This window comes from Macrobrachium nipponense, chromosome 5, assembly GCF_015104395.2.
Source record: "Macrobrachium nipponense isolate FS-2020 chromosome 5, ASM1510439v2, whole genome shotgun sequence".
Lineage (NCBI taxonomy): Eukaryota > Metazoa > Arthropoda > Malacostraca > Decapoda > Palaemonidae > Macrobrachium > Macrobrachium nipponense.
In genome coordinates this window covers 44,536,595-44,559,094 of record NC_061107.1, presented here as the reverse complement: position 1 = coordinate 44,559,094, position 22,500 = coordinate 44,536,595, and the positions used below count along the sequence as shown (strand labels likewise).

General features: G+C 34.8%; 1 protein-coding gene across 2 annotated transcripts in view; it reads left to right on the top strand.

Moving 5' to 3' along the window:
- The window catches only part of LOC135215283 (putative neural-cadherin 2), a 653,807-nt gene that overhangs the window by 595,312 nt on the left and 35,995 nt on the right, over nt 1–22,500 (top strand). For both annotated transcript variants that reach the window (XM_064249829.1, XM_064249828.1), the window contains 2 exons: nt 12,165–12,564; nt 17,047–17,249. In XM_064249829.1, coding sequence (XP_064105899.1) covers nt 12,165–12,564; nt 17,047–17,249 — 603 coding nt within the window. The remainder of the gene's footprint in view (nt 1–12,164; nt 12,565–17,046; nt 17,250–22,500) is intronic.

Sequence of the window (22,500 nt, the reverse complement as noted above, 5' to 3'; positions counted from 1 at the left end):
GTACCTTATCTAAAACGAAGCCATTATGCAAATTGCATCATAGATTTACACATGATCAAGAATCCTTCTACTTTCTGGAGCTTGGGGAATGGGGTACTATCGGCAATCTCATTTCATATGCAATAGACAGGAATTTTTTAGTTGTTAACCTTATGGGCCCTGCAGCTTTGATGATGCCCAGAAATATAGTTCAAAGTTTATGATTAGCTTGGTTTTCAGTAGATGTTTACAGGAATCTACTTCAGGATCTTTCCGAGGAAAGGTAATTTGGTTCCTCGTTCTTAATCCGGTTACTCAGAAATTGACAATCACAGTGTTGATTCAGTCAGATTACATTGCTGTAAACAGCATGAAGGTCAAAACATTTCTTTTACCCAGTGCTACTTCTCTCTTGCTATAATTCAACTAGTTCGTACCTGTATTGAACTTCATGCAAGTTTCTTCTTGATTAGCAATAATTTCATGTTATATATTTTCGTAATCAATCACATCGAACTCAATTTTTGCACGTAATCGAGATTTCAATCATTATTTCTTTTAATCTCTCATGATGGAAATGTTTTTTTGCCCCAGAAATACAGTTTGTTGTATTTTTACACAGTATTTCATGAATATATCAGGAACTTCTTGCATTCACGTGTTCGGTCCAGTGTTAGTAGAGTTATATAAATTAACAATGACCCCCCCTACAATTTTCTAAAGTATTATATAACTCTTTTTTCTATAATTGATGAATATTTTATTCAGTGCCGTTCTCTTTTATAACAAGGATTCATTCTTTTAATAAATGATTGTAGACTTTTCTGTCCTATAACATATAGTTTCTATATCTATTTTTATCTAGTCGCTATCCTCTTTACTATTGTAACTCTAACTCATTTTATCTAGTACAAAAATTGATGCTAACTTCCATTTACCATTCACGTAAAATATTTTGCTAAAATATTTTCCCAATGCTCCTCATCTTTCTATCCATAGGTGACTCAAATTACCCTTAGCGCCAACAAGTAACGCCCATTTGCTTCCAAACGAGCACAACTTTCTTCATAAAGAAACACAGAACTAACGGTAACAGATTCCCATAAATATCCCAAATACTCAACGCATTTCCGCAGTCATTGCGCGCAATTCCTATAAGTCACATAAAATCTTTTTCTGTTGCCATGCAACGTTTTAAGAGCATCTATAAATGCTAACGCACATACACATATGTAGATGCAAACCCCCCCTCAAGGCACACACCACACACACATCACACAACACGATTATATTACCATACATATATATAATATATATATATAGTATATAGTATATATGATATATATATATATATTGAACAAAGATAGGAAAAAAGAAGAAAACTAAGTCTTGCACTGATCAGGAACAGTTGGCGACTCAATATGTACGCACAGTATTTATGCATAATTAAATAGGATAAATAAATAGATAAAAAATCCAAGGTGGAGAGTTATTGCATAGATAGAGTAGATATATATAGATGAGAGAGAGAGAAATCGCAGAGAGAGAGAGAGAAGACACACACACACACAACACACACACAGATAGGAAAAAAGAAGAAAACTAATTCTTTGCCCTGATCATACCATTTGGCGCACTTCAATATGTTACGCACCTTATTATGCATTAAATTAAATAGGATAAATAAATAAGATAAATAAAATCAAGGGTGTAGAGTTATTGCATATATATATATATATATATATATATATATATATATATATATATATATATATATATATATATATATATATATACACACACACACACACACAACACACATATATATATATATATATATATATATATATATATATATATAATATATAATATATATATATATATATATATATATATATATATATATATATATATATATATATGTGTGTGTGTGTGTGTCATATCACATTTCCGTGATTCATATATATATATCGAGCTACAATGTCCTTTAATATTTAATTCGCTCTACTTCGGAATTAATATATTTTCATATATGCTTAACCGAAGGGGAATTTTTTTTTCTCGATAATAGACTTGCCATGGGTTCGCGCCCTGGTCCAGGCAAGTCTATTATTCGAGAAAAAAAAAATTCCCTTCGGTTAAGCATATATGAAAAAATATTAATTAATCCGAGGTAGAGCGAATTAGATATTAAAGGACATTGTAGCTCGATACATACATACATATATATTATATATATATATATATATATATATATATATATATATATATATATAATATATATATCTATATTACTATATATATATATATATTATATATATATATACTACTTACCTTACTTTATCTTCCCCGCCACTGGCCAGTGGCATAAGGCTGATACAGTTCCTCTCCATCTGTCTCTATCCCGAGCCATTTCCCTCGTTTCCTCTAAATTTTGGATTTCATCCTCAAGATCCCTGACAATTATGTCTATCCACCTCATTCTTGGTCTACCCAGCGGTCTTCTTCCTATTTGTACTGCTCTCAGTGCTCTCCTGGGTTCTCTATTCTCTTCCATCCTCTCAACATGTCCAAACCATTTCAGCCTTCCCCTCTTGAACCTGGTACTGACTGGCCTTTGCCTCAATCTCACCCTGATGTCTTCATTTCTAACATAATCATCCCATTTAATGCCAAGTATTCTTCTCAGCAGCTTCATCTCAAAAGCATCCAACCTTTTCTCCTCTGTTCTGGACAGTGCCCAGGTGGACGAGCCATACATCAGGACTGGTAGTACTACTGCATTGAATATTCTCATCTTAGTTCTCAAGCTGATTTCATGCCTCGACCAAACGTTTTTTCTCAGAACCTCAAAAGCTCTTGCTGCTCCTAGTTTTCTTCTTTGTATATCTTCAATTTGCCTCCCGTCTGCTGTTACCACACTTCCCAAGTAAACAAACTTCTCAACTTGCTTGAGTTCCTGTCCTCTGATTGTCATATCCTCCATGTGCACCCAATCATCATCCTTACTCACAACCATGATCTCGCTCTTCTTTGTGCAGATGTTCAAGCCAAAATTCTGTGTCTCTGTCTCCATCCTCATTACCATACCTACCAGCACCAGCCACGTATCAGCAACCAACGCAACATCATCAGCAAAGTCCAAATCCATAAAAACTTCTCCACCAATACTAGCCCCTCTGTTTTCATTCTCCATCACTCTTCTCATTATATGGTCAATATATACATTAAACAAGGTGGGTGACATAACACATCCCTGTCTTAGCCCACTTCCAACTGGGAACCAGTCACTTTGCTGTCCATCCAGCTTTACACAGCTGCACACTCCTTGGTACCAGTTCTTTAGTATCCTTATCACTTTCAGTGGTACACCATAGTGTTCTGCCACTCTCCACAATCCATCCCTCCATACTGAATCATACGCTTTCTCCAAGTCTATAAAAGCACAGAATATTGGCTTTGCATACTCCCATCTTTTCTCAATTATCTGTCTTAAGGTGAAAATTTGATCCACTGTTGACCTTCCACTTCTAAAACCACACTGTTGTTCTCTTAAGTTTCCCTTCTACTATAGGTCTTATTCTGTTAAGTATTACTCTCATGAATATCTTCCCTGGGACTGACAGTAAACTTATGCCCCGATAGTTACCACACTCCCTTTTGCTTCCCTTATTTTTATATATTGGTATCATAATTGCCTTTTTCCAATCACTTGGTACCACCTCTGTTTTCCAAACTATGCTAAAAACAACTCTTAATGCCTCTATCATCCTTCGTCCTCCTGCTTTTAGCATCTCTGCAGTTATCCCGCACACGCCAGCAGTTTTTCAATTTTTTACAGATTTTAAGGCCTCTTTCACCTCTTCTGCACTAATGTCTTCTTCTTGTACCTCCAGAGCCTTGTTTAAATCTGCAATGCACTCATCCCTACCGGTAGTATCAACATTTAGGAGTCTTTCAAAATACCTTGCAAACAGATTCCTTTTCTCCATTTCGTCTGTGACCAAGTTCCCATCTTCATCCAACATGCCATCACTCCCTCCAAACTTTTTCTGGCTTGCGTTCCTCAAGAATCTCACAGCTGCATATATATATACATATATGTATATAATAATTTTACACCTTGATTTTACTTATCTAATCAATTTATCCCATTCAATTTAATGCATAAATAAACGTTCGTAATATATTGAAGTGCGCCTATTGTATGATCAGGACAAAGATTTTTTTTCCTTCTTTGTGGAAAAAATTATATAAATGCAATTGCAATAGCTACAATACCCTCTTAACTTCTTGAATTTTTTGCTCTTTTTTTGGATACGCTTGTCACTACAAAGCCTGAAGATCTAAGTTCAAAGAGGTCACGTTGCCGACGTGACCTCTTTGTGATTATGGGACCTGGGTTCATTCCCCGGTACCAGACATTGTAATTTCTTCAAATTTCTTTGAACTTCGATCTTTAGGTTTCGTAGAGACTGTGGCTATTACAATTGCATAGGTATCTGGTAAAAAAGTGACTAGTAGATTATATATATTATATATATATATATATATATATATATATATATATATATATATATATATATATATATGTATATATACATATGGGTTTGCATCTACGTATGTGTATGTGTAATTATGTAAGTATGTATGTATCGCCAGAAACGAATGAAGTCTGTGAACCAAGTCATTTCGGGAATGCTGCCTAATACATTTCTAAGTTTGTCATTGACATGATCGTGCATCATTTTGTACGGAATTGGTTTTGAGTTCATTATGAGAATAGTGTCATTAATTCCGTTTAGAAAATGTAGAATAATTATGCAAAATGTGCATATATGTCAGCAGTTTGTCAGCTTTAAGGTTCACCATGACTTCTTGTACCTCCTGATAACGAATTCGTCCTCTCGTTTCCCTAGAGTAAAGGACTTCCGATATCCCTGATGGAAACAACCGGTCTTTGCGAGAAAGCAAAATGGCTGGCGGCCTCTTCGAAGAGCCTTGAAACTCTTCGAACTCCAATGACTTGGGAAATTTAAAGTTGGGTAACTCGGGTTATGTATTCTTTCTGGAGAACCCAAAACTCATTATTACCGTTTTCTACGGAGACGCACTGCCCTTTGAACTTTCATTGTGTGGCAGTAATAGCAACATCTCCGAACTGGGAAGCAAATGGTCTTCAGCTGTACTAAATGAGAATCGCTTATACAATTATTATCATTCCCTACAACATTATTAGTGGCGAGGAACTGAAAAATAAAGAAAACGCAAACGTTTTCATCTTCATTTTCGTCACCGACAAAAGACGTTTCCAACTTCTCTGTGGTAATTTTCTATATTTGGGTCTTGGGTAAATTAAATAAAAATAACAAGATGTGCAGAAATGTTTTTTAAGTATTTAATAGTAAAGAACATTAGAAGGTCGGTTTTTTTCAACATGTGAGTTAGTGGGAGAAGCTGTGAATATCCATATATTTTTATATGTCATCTTAATTCATTCCTAAATGAAAGTAATTATACAAATCTCGAGTCAAAATAAACGTCTATATATAGAGCGCCAATTTTTTTTTTTTTTTTTTACAGATCTAGTGAACTTCCATAGTGTATTTTAGAACACTACACAAGGTTCTTCTTGCTCGACCAAACGCATTATTTCATTGAACAATAACTCTATAACAGTTTCAAATAGCCACCTGTTTCACGGTTTGGAGTAAAGAAGTGAAGTTAATGAAAGAATGAGACTAAGACACACCACCAGTATCAGAACTCATGGGGATACAAACATCAGCACTACCATCACAACCAACTCAATAGAAACCAAAACAGTAACCTCCTTGGAAAAGACGCCTGCACAAACAATCATTGTGATGAAATCTGACTTGAGTAAACTGAAAGAGAGGGCAGAAAAGAGGCTAAGAAGCAAGAAAATAAGAAACTGAACGAAAAATACAAATTACAGAAAAAAGGGCTAACAACACAATAGAAGATATAAAACAGAGGCTCAAAGCCAAAGCACATAAGAGCCAATGTCACAGGAATAGGAATAAAGGATAACAACGTAAACTCCTCGGAACTAACGTCATGAGACCATACAGCCAATCAAAAGGGAAAGAGAACCACCGAGTAAGAGACTGCGAAAACATATGGAGCCATCCGGTATCACACAACAATCATGCAACATGGCTCCAGGAAGTCAAGGCAGAATGGGGAATCTTCAGTGAAAGGCTATAAATTACCTTGATGATACAAACACCATCCCTCGCCAACAGAGGACTGCAAAAGGAAGTGTAGTGGCACAAAAGAACAGCTCCTGATAGACAAAATAGTAATGACGAATGGCAAGAGCGATAGAAGCAACCTACTAACTATTTCAAGCCCATTGTCCCATAGGTTTTCTTGAATATTTTTTTATTTATCAGCTGTACCTTCTTGATATTTTGGCACGGCATGTTATAGACCCTCCGGTAATTTTGGGCAATATAATGAGGTTCGAAAATTTATAGATTAAGGCAGTTTACACTTGATATTCGAACACCTATCCTTGGCTTAGCTAAAGAGTTAGGAAAGAAGCCCCACCCACTTGTCTCTCTCTCTCTCTCTCTCTCTCTCTCTCTCTCTCTCTCTCTCTCTCTCTCTCTCTCTCTCTCTCTCTTAAACTTTTGAATGAAAGAGTGTACTACGATATGGCTTTTTACGTTTTTAATTACCAACAATAACCGTTTCCTATGCAGTATCTTTCATATAGGTCTTTGTATGTTTTTATGTATCATGTATGACTTTATTACCATGAGAATGGGGTGGTAATGAGCCAGTTTTGGTTATAAAATATTGCAGATGTGGGGAAATACTATCCTCTGTCAGCATGGTATGGTATATCTATTGCTAGGACCGATGGCTTTCAACAAATCCTTCCACAAATTGCTATATTTGTCAATTTGATAAAAAAAAAGGGGTTAAATCATTCAATCATGTTCTGGTGCATGTGAGTTAAAGGGAACCCTATTATCCCTTACCTTTTTTCGAGACATTCTTTGCCCATTGGCTAACCTCTGCATTATATGCACCAAACAGCCGTAATGCAAACGCATTGCGGCATCCATGATGACGATAGTGCAACATTTTGCCATAGCTGATACAGTTGATTGAATGTACACTTGCAGATATGGGTAATTTCAGATGTTTGCGCAAATCGGACGACAAAATAAACGTACCTGAAAACCAGTAAACTACTGCCCCTCTAATTGTCTGTCGGTCCATTCATCTGTAACTATATACTGTAAATGAACCCTGAGGTTATAATAATCTCCTTAAACAATAAAGTACATATAACCTTTAATGTATAAACTAATTTGCAAACGTAAAATGTAAAAAAACGATATCGTAATACACTCCACCATTCATAAGTTTTAGACAGAGAGAGATACGAGTGGGCAGGTCTTCTTCCTTACCTCTTTAGCCAAGCGGAGGACAGATGTTCGCATAGGTACAACGAACGTTGTGAAAATGCAAATTTGTCAGGAGTAAATTGCCTTAATCAATAAATTCTGGTACTTCATTGCATTGTCCAAAATTACCGTAGGGTCTAAAACATGCTGTGCCAAAATAGCAAAAACATACAGCTGAACCTATGCGACAACGGCCTTGAAATAATTATTGAGCATGGAAAGGATATACTACAAGAAAGTCTTCAACATGATACCACACATGTGTGGAGCAGAGGAAAACACCATCACCTTCCTAAAAAATGCAATGTGCAACTGGAATAGAATACTCACAAGCTCTGGGATAAGAATAGCAGAGGTTAACATCTTCTCAGTAGCCATGATTCTCATGACAAAACTACTGCAGAGGACGGATACTGAACACCAACTCAAGAGAGGATGTAACAGAGTTAAGCATCTGGTGTTCATGAACGACATCAACCTATATGTTAAAAGCACCAAGGAAATATATACCCTAATTCATACGGTAAGGATTGTATCTTGGAACTTCAAGATGGAGTTTGGAATAGAAAAGCTTCTTGGTCGGCATACTGAAAGGCAAAGTATGGATAAAGCTACCATTTGGGAATAGCATCAAACACATATATGAGACAGGATACAAATTCCTAGGAATAATAGAAGGAGAGGATATAAAACACCAATAGATTAAGGATACGACCAGGAAAGAATATACACTGAGACTGAGGACATTACTCAAATCAAAATTCAATGCAGGAAACATGACGAAAGCCATAAACACATGAACAGTACTAGTAATCAGATACAGTGTAGGAGTAGTGGAGTGGATAAAGGCTGAACTCTGTAGCAGAGACCAGAAAACTAGGAAACACAAGGCAATACACAAAGCACTACACCCAAGAGCAATTACAGACCGACTATACATAACACAAAAGGAAGGAGAGAGAGGATCGAGAACACAGCACTGCAGAAATATCCGAAAACCAGTGAAAACGAGTGGCTAAGATGTGCATTGGAAGGACTAATAAAAGTAGACGAAGACCCAGAAATATACAGAAACAGGAGAATGAAAAACAGAACCGAGGAATAGCCAATGTGTGGCGCTTGCAGAGACCCAGTACAAAAAGAGGTATGATTTAGTAGCAAAACCCCTTCTATGAACATCTGGTGTTATGTCTCATGCCCTCTAGCAGTAAGAGTGGAAGATCAGCAGTTTCTTTTATCAGTCACAAAAGGCAAACCTCCTTGCAATCATTTTGTTAGTTGCACATAGTTCACAACACCTCTGTTCTATGTCTGCTGTATCCTTTAGGTCGTCTGTGATGTGGTTCTGCAATATATTTAAACAATCTAGGGAGAAGCGACATGCACCGGGTCTTGGCTTCACTGTATAGGTTATCAAATTCCTTTGCATAACTGCAGAAAGTGTCGATTAGTTGCTGGAGACCTTGCACTGAAAGGGAAATCAGAACCATATCAGTGGAGTAACAGAGGTTGTTTATTGTTGTATCGTTGATATTGCATCTGATTGGGAGTGAGTTCAGTTTGACATTAAGGGCATCCGTGTATGTATTAATCAGAATGTCCACTTGTCAAAGCCTGTTTGGGGAGCCGAAGGTGTACGACAAAGCATGACCCCATTTGACCCAGAATTGCTGTATGGAGAACCAGCAATATGAAATGCCAATTCATTATGGAGGTGTGCCTTTTTATGCAGTTTCATAAAATGCTTCTGATAGTTTACCCTGTCAAATTCTTTATTCACATCTATAAAACATGAAAACAGGAGAGGCTGATGATAGGTAATAGCTCAGCAATTCTTTCAAGGTGTAGAAGCAGTGGCAGTTGAGTGGTTTGCTTTATATCCGAACTGGTTGTCAGTAGTTTGTAGAAAGAGGAGAAATCTCACTAAAAGAAAGGACTCAAGTATCTTCAATGCAATTGGAGTAATTAGAATTGGGCGACAATTGCCAGTGTCAGCTGCATCCTTTAACTTGTTTTTGATTAATGACATAAAGTTAACTAAGAGTAGGGAGTCTTGAAGAAACTGATGAATTATGCACACATTGAAAAGAACAGCTACCAAATGGAAATTATGGGATGGATGAATTTGGAAGCTTCAGTCAGAAGACCATTGCAGCAAGGCGATTTATTATTAAGTAGATTGTTTATGACATAGATGATGTTACCTGGCGTAATACGATTGGCGAAGTGAAAATGAATGTTATCAGTAAAGAGGTTATTGACATATCTTTGGAAGCCTTGGTTGTTTATACAGTTAAGGATAGTGCTGAAGTATCATCGTACATCCTCACGCTAACCTTGTCACCAGTGGCTTCTCCTACTCTCAGTGATAGCTTGTTAGTTTTGTGATTTAGGGATTGAATTTCTTTCCAAAGACAAGGATTGTTGCCAGATTCTAATTTTCTAGGTATTGCATTTGTTCTTAGTTGCCTTTCATTTATTCTACAGTATTTAAGAGCAAGAAATGCAAGTTTTCCATCCCTTAGGCTACCATCTTGCCTCCACAGTAAAACAATTTCTTGTGAATGTGTATACAGATTTTTAACCAAGTCATTCCAGCCAGATATATTACGAGAGTTGCCATGATGAAATCTAATGGTAGTCTTGCTGGAAGCAAGAATAGCCGAAATTATGTCCGATTGCAATTATTTCAGAGCTCTCCTGTGGTAGCCCTTTCCACATTTTAGGTTAGTGCACAGTAATGCGTCTTCTGGTTGAACTGTTGACCGCAACCTGGTTTCCGTGGATTCCCTAAAGGATCTGCTTTTCTGATGATTTTTAAAATCCCGATTAATGGCAGGTGGGCGATCATTTAGGGGTTCACGGCGGTAGGGAGGGATGGAATGTTGAATGACACTAGTAAGAGGATGTGATTGCAGCCTATTGCAAAATCGTTCGAATGTTGCAGGTCACAATTGATTCATTAAGGTGTCGGGACATGATGCAGTGGTCCAGCCAGGTGGTTGTAATTGCACCCGTTTACTTTGTATGTAGATATATGAATAAGGAGAGAGGAACTTTGCATAACTGATTTTGAGAGCATGATTTTTACAGAAGTGAGTAAGTTCGTTATGAAATTGTTTTGTGGGGTGAGAATTAAGGTCCATGATTATACAAATATGTGTAACTCGCATAGAATCAAGCAGTATTGTTCAAGAGCATACAACCATTAATTATTAGGATCTTAGAGTCCCCTAACTATCACTAGAAGCTCCAGCCATCTATCACTCCGATAGGTCATCGCATTTACTATATTGTCTAAAGATTTGTTCCACAGGAAAGAAAGGCCCCCTTTCTAGTGACTAGTTATGATGTAATCTGCCTAGAAAGCTCTGAAGTCATCATGCACTGAACTGCAGATGACAAGGTCATGTGGCCAGGAAAGCCTTTCTTGTAATGCAATGATGCCTTTGAAGTTTTTTACATCTCTTCTCAGGTTTCAGGCTAGGTGATTCACGACCATTGGGGTTCCATCCAGCTGGAGATTGAGAGGTTCTTTTCTCTTTTGTTGGTTTGAGTCTGCCAGCCGCCAATCCCTTCATGATCATTCTCATCGTGGATGAAAGGCCAATTTCCACTTGGGAGGATATGGTCGACTCTACCTCATGTTGCACCCCCAATTCTGTTGTGTTGTTGGGATGTGAGGAAATAATAGATGCCTCTTTTAAAGGAGTCTGGTTGCTTGGTGTACGTCTGTCGAATGATTCCTGCAGTGCTTTGATCACGTCCCAGATCAGTGAACGGTTGCTATTTGTTTCCTCAATTTTTTCTGAGAGAAAATTTGCTGTTTAGTAGGCATTTGCTGCCGTATGGTACACTGCAAGCAGATTCTTAGTCACTTAGTAATATATGATATTTTCTTGAGAGAGGATAAGTTTTTCGCATATTGCTCCCGGAGACTGGAATCTAATATAAGCTCATTGCATTCTGTATATGCAACGTTAATTTCTTCATTGGAGAAAGCTGCACTAACACAATTGCAAAAGAGACAGACAGACAGATCTGTGTTGCCTTAGATAAACAGAAGTAAATAATTCGCTGTAAATCATTTACACCAATATAAATTCCTAATTCACATCAGGATGGAACCAGGGACTCAAATGAGAAGAGTTCTGAGTTCGAACCCATGTGAGTTGGGAATTTATTTCTATTACACACGAAATTGTGAACTGATTATTTCCTTTAATATATTGCGTTAGAATTTAGGTTTATAAACCCCGGTTACTGAGAATATTGTATATGTAAGAATATTTTGTTCATACATGAAGAATTTCATTTAGGATTTTTCTAAAAACCTATTGTATCAGCAATTCTACAGTGATTTCATACTCATATTTTTCTTATGTAAATGATGCCAAGAAAGTCAAGCTCACGGTTCAGCTTCTATTTTTTTCTTCTCTTGATTTAGGCAAATTCTGAGCTGCTTTTTAGGAAAAAAAACTGGGCATATTGACGTGAATGTGCTTGAATTTTGGGAGTTACATGAATATAAGTATTGGCGTTTATTTTTGGGAAACAATTACATGGCTAAAGAAATTCTGACTGGAGTTTACCCTTTAACTTGTAAGTATTCCTTTAGTTTCCGGCTCAAAAACATTTATTCACAGATGGCTCAGGTTGGCGGAAGTATGCACACTCTGCATAGGTTGTGGATCTTATTTAAAAATAATTACCATACCCGTAACTTACCTTTCTTCCCAGGGCAGAGGCGGCCGAGTGAAATATCAGATCGAGGGAGAGTGGGACGCCCTGAAAGTGGACGAAGGCGGCAGCATTCACCTTTACCGACCTCTGGATCGCGAGCTGGATGAAGACTCCATGAGTCTCTACAGAGTCCTGGCCAGTGATCAAGGAAACCCTTCTCTGACGTCCACAGCGACTCTCACCATCACAGTTCTAGATGTCAATGACTGCCCTCCTCGTCTCCTGCCACCCACTGTCCTTCACGTTCAGGAAGGGGAGCCTCCAGTCATGTTAGGAGTCCTTACTGCCACCGATGACGACGTCTGGGCATTAGGTCACGGGCCACCATTCAGCCTGTCGCTGGCGCCGACGAATCCACCGCATATCTTTGATCTCATCGAACTGAAATTTAATCAGTGTGAGTATAGTATTTATACATCTATTTAGAAATGGGGTTTTGTTTATAAAAACTCAGTTAGTCATGCTTGCTTTTTTTTTTTTTTTACTTATCTAAGTACTTATTAAAGGCAAATGATTTTCATTACAATATATATGAAGACATCGAATTTATGGACGCATATATGGCATACGTGGTACATACGAATTTGGATACCTTTATGTTTTGTACTTGATCAGTAGAATCTTCTACTGTATGTATTAATAATGTATTCTATATTATAAACAACATTACTTTCTTAGTGATATGGTAAAGACTTTTTCACCAATATTGTAGCTGAGTTTCAAAATCTTCTAAATCTTCATTCTTTATTAAATGTTGATTTAAATTATAATATGTTAACTATACCTTTAATGTACAGACTTCTCTAAATTCATTGTGAAAATAGAATTGGAATGGCAGGTTTCATGATAACAGCTTTACATATTCGCTGCTTCCTTTTAAATTTTGGTCGGTAAATGGCTATTCTAATTAATAGTTTTCAAAGCTGGAGATTCCCCAGCTTATAACAGAAATGCTTCAACAATTGGATGCTCGTATAAACATATGCATATATGATTTATGTACGCATAAATTCTCAGTTAAAATGCCTTAATATGGTCATTTTTTCTTTTTGTTATTACGGGGATATGATGTTTCGTCATCTCGGTCATAGTATGATGAATCCCGTTTTGTTACATGAATTCTGCTTCTATAATGGACATTTTAAAATGCCAAGAAATATAAATTTACAATATCTGGTGCTGAAAGAAATAACCTTCAGTTCAAAATGAAGAAGAAAAACCTTTTTCCGTTTTCTATACACGCTGAGATTTAGTTTGTATTACGCTCTTTTACTGATACATTTTTAACCTTCGTTGGGCAAGTGTTTTTAAATATACCCAAAATTCAGCCACGATATGGGAATAAAAAGAAAGAAATATCTGACTATTCGTCATGCAGGACGCACCTGGTGAGGTTATTCATTTTTTTATTGGATAGGACAAAAATTTCTCAACACATTTCTATTTAGTTATTAACAAAATATATCTTAAACTTGAATGGCTACTGACTGTACCTATTGCTAAGACATTCTCTCTCCTCTCTCTCTCTCTCTCTCTCTCTCTCTCTCTCTCTCTCTCTCTGTGTGTGTGTGTGTGTGAGTGTGTGTGTGTGTGTATGTGTGCAGGTTTTTGAAAATAATTATTGAGAATTCAAGACAACTCTAACTTCGAAAAATTACTATTATGGATTTCCTCTCCAAAGTAATGACAAGTATTCTTTTCAAATAAATACAGGATAAATTAGTAGACCCTAAAATGTTCAAATATTCGTGGAGTGAAAACCAATTTAGCATTATAGCGAGTTGCAGATTTCGAGAGTATCGTTGTCTAATCAGTAAAGTGTGGTTTCTAATTCCTTACAAATGCAGAATGTACAACAGATACAATTATGAAATTCGTGAAATTTCTTTTTCTGTCAAGCTTCGGGAAAGAGAAGGCGTGGCCTGTCTCGATTCAAGGTGTAAAGTAGAAGTTTGTTCATAACAAGAGTTCTCCCCCAAAAACTTTGCGCATTTATATGAATCCCTTTCCCTCGTTTCATGGCTATCTCAAGCACCCAAATGGTCGACGATCAACATTTCAGTGTATAAAAGTTATCGACTAATGTATTCATGGAATTGGTGTTGAATAATTTTGTTGTACACAAACATTTTTGCTGAAGTTACAATTGTTTCCCATTTCTGGAGATCACGTTGTTATAGAGTAAAATTGCCATGGGGTGAACCTTTTATATTCAAAATAATGTACAGGCTGTAAAAGACAGAAAATACTGTAGATTGAACTCACTAGAGAATGCAATGGTGAAATTGGTAGTCTCATCTTATTTTGATTTCTGTTATGATAATATTTTCATTAATTCATATTCTTGCAAGATTAATGGGCTATAGTATGGACTAATAAATTTCAAAGATCAGTTGCGATCTAATGATTGTGTAATTAGTATGAAAGGTAAATAGAGTCATTAGATATAATATTTCCACTAACGAATGTAGCTAATACTCCCTACTATTACTAGTACTGTGCACACGATCGTTAATCTGACTCCTCCATGGGTTGTCATAATAAAAGGAATATAATTCATTAGAATGAAAATATTTGATTAAGCATCATACTTATTTTTATGTGGCTTATACTGATTATTTCAAGAGTACCTTGCTGTTTGGATTAACGTTCAAAATGCATATCGTTTAAGCTAATCGACAGAGATTTGGCCGCTAAATATTTAAACGCATACCGATGATGCTGCTAAAATATCTTGTCATTTCGGAGGATTAGGTTTAAATGACCTCAGTCACAACCAGCAACGTATTTTCATTCGATTTCAGTTGTGTGCAGCTTTGAATAGGAATCCTAAATATGTATTTTTTCTATCTGCAGTGTTAGATTTTATCAACATTTTTATACAGATGACTGAATAATCTTTAATATTTTATGACAGTGAAAAGCATAGCCCATAACGATTCTGTAATAAGCGATGTTTTCTTCAAATGTTCTTAGGAAAATAGCATATTTGCCTATATCGTAGAGCAATTTTATACCTGAATATTATTCATTTTTATTTAGAGAGAGAGAGAGAGAGAGAGAGAGAGAGAGAGAGAGAGAGAGAGAGAGAGAGGGAGTATTAGGTTATTGAAGTTGAAACAAGATAAAGATTTAAATGAACTGTCTCTTGAAGCCCCTTGTAATTAATGACCTTATCTAAGAATATGAAGGGATTTTAAGCATTTCCTTATTACTTCTAGGATTTTTCTGCTCCTGTCGAAGGTGCGATGCACTCACAAGGGAAGAATGATTCTTTATTAGAGGCAATCTTTTTCCTTATATTTCTTTCTATGAGTTTTTTTCTTATACTTTTAAAAAGAGAAGGATGAATTTTAGCTTCATATTTCCATTAAATTTCATACTAATTTCAGTCAGTTCTGAGTATACCTTAAAATACCTAAAATTATAATATCTAGAAGTCAGTAATGGAAACATTAGTTTTCACAAAATGTGTATGCAAATGAAGTTAATTATGATTAACATTAACTTTTTCCAAAGAATAAAAAAAATAAAATCATTTTAAATTTACCCAGGTAATTTCAAGATAACTCTTTGCAGATCAAAGAACCACATTTCCAAAATACAGAGGGTTAAATGTTTCTGGGAAAAGATCAGAGAGAACAAAATGTTAAAGTTAACTAGATCTTCATTAAAGGAGAAAAAAAGATCAGTATAGTAATCTGAGAGCAGACTAATTTCCAAAATGAAGGAGACTTTTTTTTTTTAATGATAGTAAGGGTGATGCGAAAACAATAAAGCTATATAAAACGCATAACTATTCAAATAATTTAAGTATTTTATAAAGATGAAAACATTAATAAATGACAAAAATGAGGCGTTAAAAAATTGATGGTTAAAAGACTTGATTGCTGAGATACTGTACATTCGTATGAAAATGAAAATGTCTTCCAAAATTCAACAAACGTAAAGCATAGCAAACGATTATTTAAAAAAAAGCTAACATTGAAATAAAAAAGATAACATTGAAATGTATTTCTTCATCAACAAAATTGATAACGGTGCAGTTTCTATGAAACATTAGGAATGTTATATTTTCTTGAAAGAGCACATCTAATTGTAATGTGTTCTAAAAATTCAAGTGCATCAAATTTAACAAGGACAATATCTTTACTTACAAGTATTGTTATTACTAAAACTATTTTCATACCTAAATATTACTGTTTTCTTTCTTGAAAAATGTAAAATATACCATAACTTTTTGCAATGAATTATTTATTCAGGTTATCCAGTAGTATCATTAATTGCCTTTTCTAATGTAACATGAACAAAAAATCTAATTTTTCAGTTTATTCTCTTATTGACTAAAATTGATAATGATTTTCTTAACACAACATGAGTAGAAATAATAGTTCTTCACTATATTTTGCCAAAATAATAATGTTTTTCTTTTTTTTATTTTTTTTTACACAAAACAAACAGATAAGTTCTCTCCTCGGTTTCTTCTGCTATATCAGTAATGGTCTTTATCAAACAACTTAAAGAGATAAATAATCTCTTCAGCTTATTCTGTTAAACCAATAATGGTCTTTCTAAGACAACATAAACATATAGATTATTTCCTCGGTCTGTTTTGCTAAACCAATGGAATAAATTATATCCCCCATTTATTCGGTTAAACAATAATGGTATTTCCAATACAACATGATAGACAAATTATTTTTACGGCGTATCAGGAAAAAGGATAATGGTCTTTTCGTCACAACACGAACAGATAAAATACTTCCTCGGACCATTTTTCTAAGTCAGTATTGGTCCTTGTAACAGCACGAGCAGAGAAATGATCTCAGTTAGCTCTGTGAAACTAATAACGTTTTTATTTTAACACACCCTTGAACAGACATGGATAGCGGTAGAGGAGGTGCTGAAGTCTGGACCCGTGACACCCTCGACAGAGAAACGAACCGCGAACTGCTGGTGGATGTGCTTCTTGTCGACGCTGGAAACTTGAATACGACCCAGACCATCACCATCGTCGTTGGCGATCTCAATGATAACCCGATGAAACCCGCTTCAAAGACTGTTTACCTCTGGAAAACTCAGGTATGTTGCAAGTTTCGTCTATGTGTGTGTGTGTTTATATATATATATATATATATATATATATATATATATATATATATATATATATATATATATATATATATATATATATATATATATATATATATATATTATATATATATATATATATATATATATATATACATCTAATAAAAGGAGCCCATAAAAATACCAAAATGTAGAGAGAAAAGTACTATATTTCAGAGACTGCTGTCTCTCTCTTCAGGTATATGAATGAGAAAAGTTTACAGAAAAGGTGGCTTACTTGTGGACGGATCTCTTGGTATAAATACCACCTTTTCTGCAAACTTTTTTCATTCATATACCTGAAGAGAGAGACTGCAGTCTCTGAAATATAGTACTTTTCTCTCTACATTTTGGTGTTTTTATGGGCTCCTTTTATTAGATGGAATTCTGTTGTTACAGAACATTTTTACCAGTCATATATATATATATATATATATATATATATATATATATATATATATATATATATATATATATATATACACACACACACACACACACACATATATATATATATATATATGTGTGTGTGTGTGTGTGTGTGTGTGTATGTGTGTGTTCCTAAATTTACATGGAATTTCCCTTGGAGGAGAGCTCCTATGAATTGAACATGGGTATCTCTCAAAGTGAAGTCATTGAATTTCAAAGCCAGAAATTTAGCGGCATCCAATAATCCCCTTCCTTAAGTTTTGGAGACAAGTAAAGAATTTATTTTGACGTCGTTCGTTCCATGAAAATCAGAGACTACTCTGAAGTGATAAGAAAAAGAAAATAAGTTTTTATATTTTAAAGTTTGTCATTGTTTAAGCAAACTAAGGATGAATTCTAAAGCTTTTTGGAAAACGTTTCAAGGTACTGTACCACAGGCAATTCTTCTTCAACCAATTAGAACATTCCTGATTCGGTCAAATCGCTAATTGTCACAAACAATAAAGGCATTCCTCTAATACTCCTCTTACTATTATTATATTTGTTGTTATTGTGCACAGACCTTCCTATAAAGTATATATTTTTTTCATTTTTGCAGTAAGTCGTAGATAATTGCCTGGCTTTAGTCTGTACACTCACCTTCCTAAGTTTGTTATGCCACATTAGTTGCAATTTATAGGTATAAAAAGTGTCGTATTTGTAGAAACGACAAAACTTCATAATTGGCCTTGTGCTGATTATAAACTCATCTCTAAATTATAATTATAATAACAGATTGAGTATCATTCTAAACACAGAATCTGAATTCGAACGGAATATGAAGAGTAAAGTCGAAAGTAACTTTCTAGTTTAAAGTGGTCAGTGTCCTTGACGATTCACAGAACAGCCAGTTCATTTATGCCTGTCATTTTCCAGTTGTATTCGCTTATTATGATGATGTCACCTGCATCTACTGTGATTTTTCAAGTTTGTACGTATATATATATATATATATATATATATATATATATATATATATATATATATATATATATATATAAATGTATGTATATATAATGTATGTATATATACGCACACTCTTAAGTTCAGGGAGACGAGGGGGATGGGATGAGAGGTATGGAAGAGGCTGACGTGTAAAAAAATAACAGAAAATGACAGATATTAGTGTCTAATCCAAAGTTTTCGAGTATCTGAGATGAATAATAACACTCCCGATGCCCTCGAGTCATGTTCAGCCCTGATAGGATTGGGTGGGGAGGGGGTGGGCGGTGAGAATGGGGTGGGAAGGGAGGGGGGGACATATGAAAATAACCGAAAACAAAAGATGTGGTGTTTAATTTATAGTTTAGAAGGCAGCAGAGATGAATAGTGGCACTCCCGATGTCCTTACTTCTAAGTCAGCACCGATAATATATATAAAATATTTAATATTTTTTTAATCTATATATATGTATATATAGATTTTTAATTTATAATAAAATATATATATAATAATACTAATATTATATATATATATATCTATCTATATATGTGTGTGTGGTGTGTGTGTATGTATGTATGTGTGTGTGCATGGATTAGACACTAATATCTGTAGTTTTCGGTTAGTTTTACTTGTATTATTATGTATATATTCACATTTATACAAAATATACATATAGCAATAGATACACCAGCAGGGAAGCGCCATCTACATATCAGTAAGGACACCAAAGCCAAAACCCGGAAGACTATTTTACACAACTTTAATGGTGCATGTTTCAAGCAGCACTCTCACTCGCTATCAACTTACAAAAAAAAAAAAAAAACAATAAGAATGACATTACAATTCTCATAGTAAAATTCATAGTAATAAAGCAAAATGATACATAACAATGACAGAAATACGTTATAGATAGCTAATAATAATAATAATAATAATAATAATAATAATAATAATAATAATAAAATAATAATAATAATAAAGCTTTAAAAGATAGCAAATCGAAATTTTAAGGTCACTTAAAAAAAACAATGGCTATCAGTTGAATAACCTGAATACATGTATTGGTAAACAACTTTCAAAATGATATGTAAACAAACAACCCGGAACTACCGTTAACGTAAAGAAACCTGTTATTTATTTACCTTTAACCTTTACTGGAAGTCATAGTTACGATTTAGAAAAGATATTACTTTCTATTTTGTCCCTTGGTTACCTCAGCTTGATATAAAATATATTTCACTTTGCAAAATAAATTAAGTAAGTTCTTAAACATTAAAGACCCTACCGTAACAAACCTTCGGCCCAATCTGATCTATAAATGGCAGAGTAGTGGTTGTGATGTCACTTGCTTTAGAAAAACTACCGGATCACCTTGGATGAGATGGTTTGAACACATCGGTTAGTCATTTCGTATAGTCAATTATCTTTCAAGGCTTAGTTACTATGCAATTAGAGAACACAGCGAGGAGAAGGGTCACCTTCAACATATTGATGAAGTTTTGTTTTAACCACTGTTCAGTTTGCTACAGACCTCGACATTTTAGAAGTTCTTTATTCCACCAAGATAAAGCCGCCTTTGGCAAGAAATTTGGCTGTAACCTCACTTTCGTGTTTTCACTCCGCGTGTTAGTGGTTTGTACATTGACCAGTGTTCCCAGATGCAACTGCTACCAAGCAGCCAAAACCCCGTCAAATAGAAATCTAAACCAGCCACCCCTCCCACCCCACCCCCCCAAAAAGCGCCAAATATACATCCGTTATATAAAACTATAGAAGTGAATATTTATATATATATATATATATATATTATATATATATATATATATATATATATGCTTTTATAGCCGCATCATAGTTTTAGTTACATAATACAAACTAATATAAGAATACAGGAAAACTGAAAAACTTTAACATTCTTGTTTATTTAGCTCCTAATACCCCATAAAGCTGTTTGCAATATACCATATAAAACATGTATATACATCTCTGAAGAAATGAAAAAAAATATGATAAATTTTTTGTTATTCTAACACAGAAGATAACACTTTGAATCATTGCACTTGGAGGTTCATGGTCCCTGCAGCATTTGTTACCATTCTTGACAGCGAAACAAACGCGCAACAATTTTCCATTGTTGTGGTTACTTAGACGGTTGCTCAGATCAGTCTTTGAAATAATAGTGACTTGTAATAATAATATCAGGGATATTATTAATTATGCGTATGGAGGGTATCTTGAAATGGCGGTTCTGAAGTTAGGTTAGCAAAAGCATTCGATAATGTGCATCATGATTTTCTGTGTGGAGTTATGAATAAGCTAGGCATTCCAGATGTGTTTATCAAACGGAATTAAATATTATATTTCCTGTCTTGAGATCTGTGAGGCAAGGATGCCCCTCTCCATTTTACTCAATGTAATTTATCAGGCACCCTTATATTAAGTATTTAAGAGTAATAAAAAATAGTACCACCAATACTTCCAAATCGATGGAATATATGCTTGCTAGGTTTTCCCGATGACTCGTCTATTTTTTATGTGAAGAGCAATCTATTTTTGAAGTTTTCAAAGAAATTATTGTTTTTGAGAAAGCTAGTGGTGCACTTTTAAATAATATTAAATGTAGTATAAGTGAAATTGGAAAATGGCATAGTAAGAAAAAATTGGCCGATTAATTGGCTTAACACAGAAAGCAATCCTAAGATCCTGGGTATTTAGTGCTGCGAAAACATAAAGAGAACAATAGAAACACCCACAATCCAGCTCAGCATTCTCATCTCTGTTCTCTCAAGCTTTACTTCCTCTTTTCTTCTTAGAGCCTATGTTTCTGCTCCATGCATTAACACAGGTCCTATCACTGTGTTATATATCTTGACTTTTTGCTTGATTGGCATTTTCTTATCACACACCTCTCCAGCTACCACTCTCCATTTCCCCCATAAAGCTTTTATCCTACTCTGAACTTTAGGTTCACATCCTCCCTCCTATGTATTTAAACTTTTCTGCCTGTTTTATAAACGAGCCTCTTCTTTCTTGTATTACTATTCAGTCTCTATCTTCCCTGCTGCTCAGCAAAACCTCTGTTTTATTCTACTCACAGAAAATAAGTTCCTTAATTTTCAGGTATTTATTGCGTGGTAGTTACCAGTCCATCCGTAGAACAAGTTTGTTGTTGCCCAAAAGTAAGGGGGGATTAGGTATTACAGATGTTTTTCATATAGCAGCCACAATTTTAACAGCCTCAAGTCTTGAAGAATTACTCGAAGGAAGACCATTAAATACCTATTACTCTAGTTTAAGATTAAGTTATTTAACAGAAACAAAATAAAATTCATAGTGAGTAATGATATGTATCTTCCTTGTACTATTCTGGTGTGGAAGAAAGCGTAGAAAAATAAACATAGAAAATTCCTCAACATGATCAAAGATGTAAACGAGACGATGTTTGTTAAGTCAAACATAAAAATGGAAAATTCCCCAACATGAAAAGCAAAGGTGTATACGGGACAATGTTTGTTAAGTCACAACTTTTGGTAGAAGCGAAATACCCGTTGCTACAATGGAGTAGAATATGGGAGAATGTTAACAATCCAATTATTGGTTTAAGAGAATATACACTTTATATATTTTAATTTTGTAAACGAGCCAAAAATATTTTTCAATGGTTCCGGAGTAATTTGAGGTTTTATGTTCTGTAGAATGTAAGGAATGGATCAAATTATTAATGTTAGACATTAAAGCTAAATGTGAGAAAGACAGGAACACTCCAGTTCTTCTTATTTGTAATTATGTGTA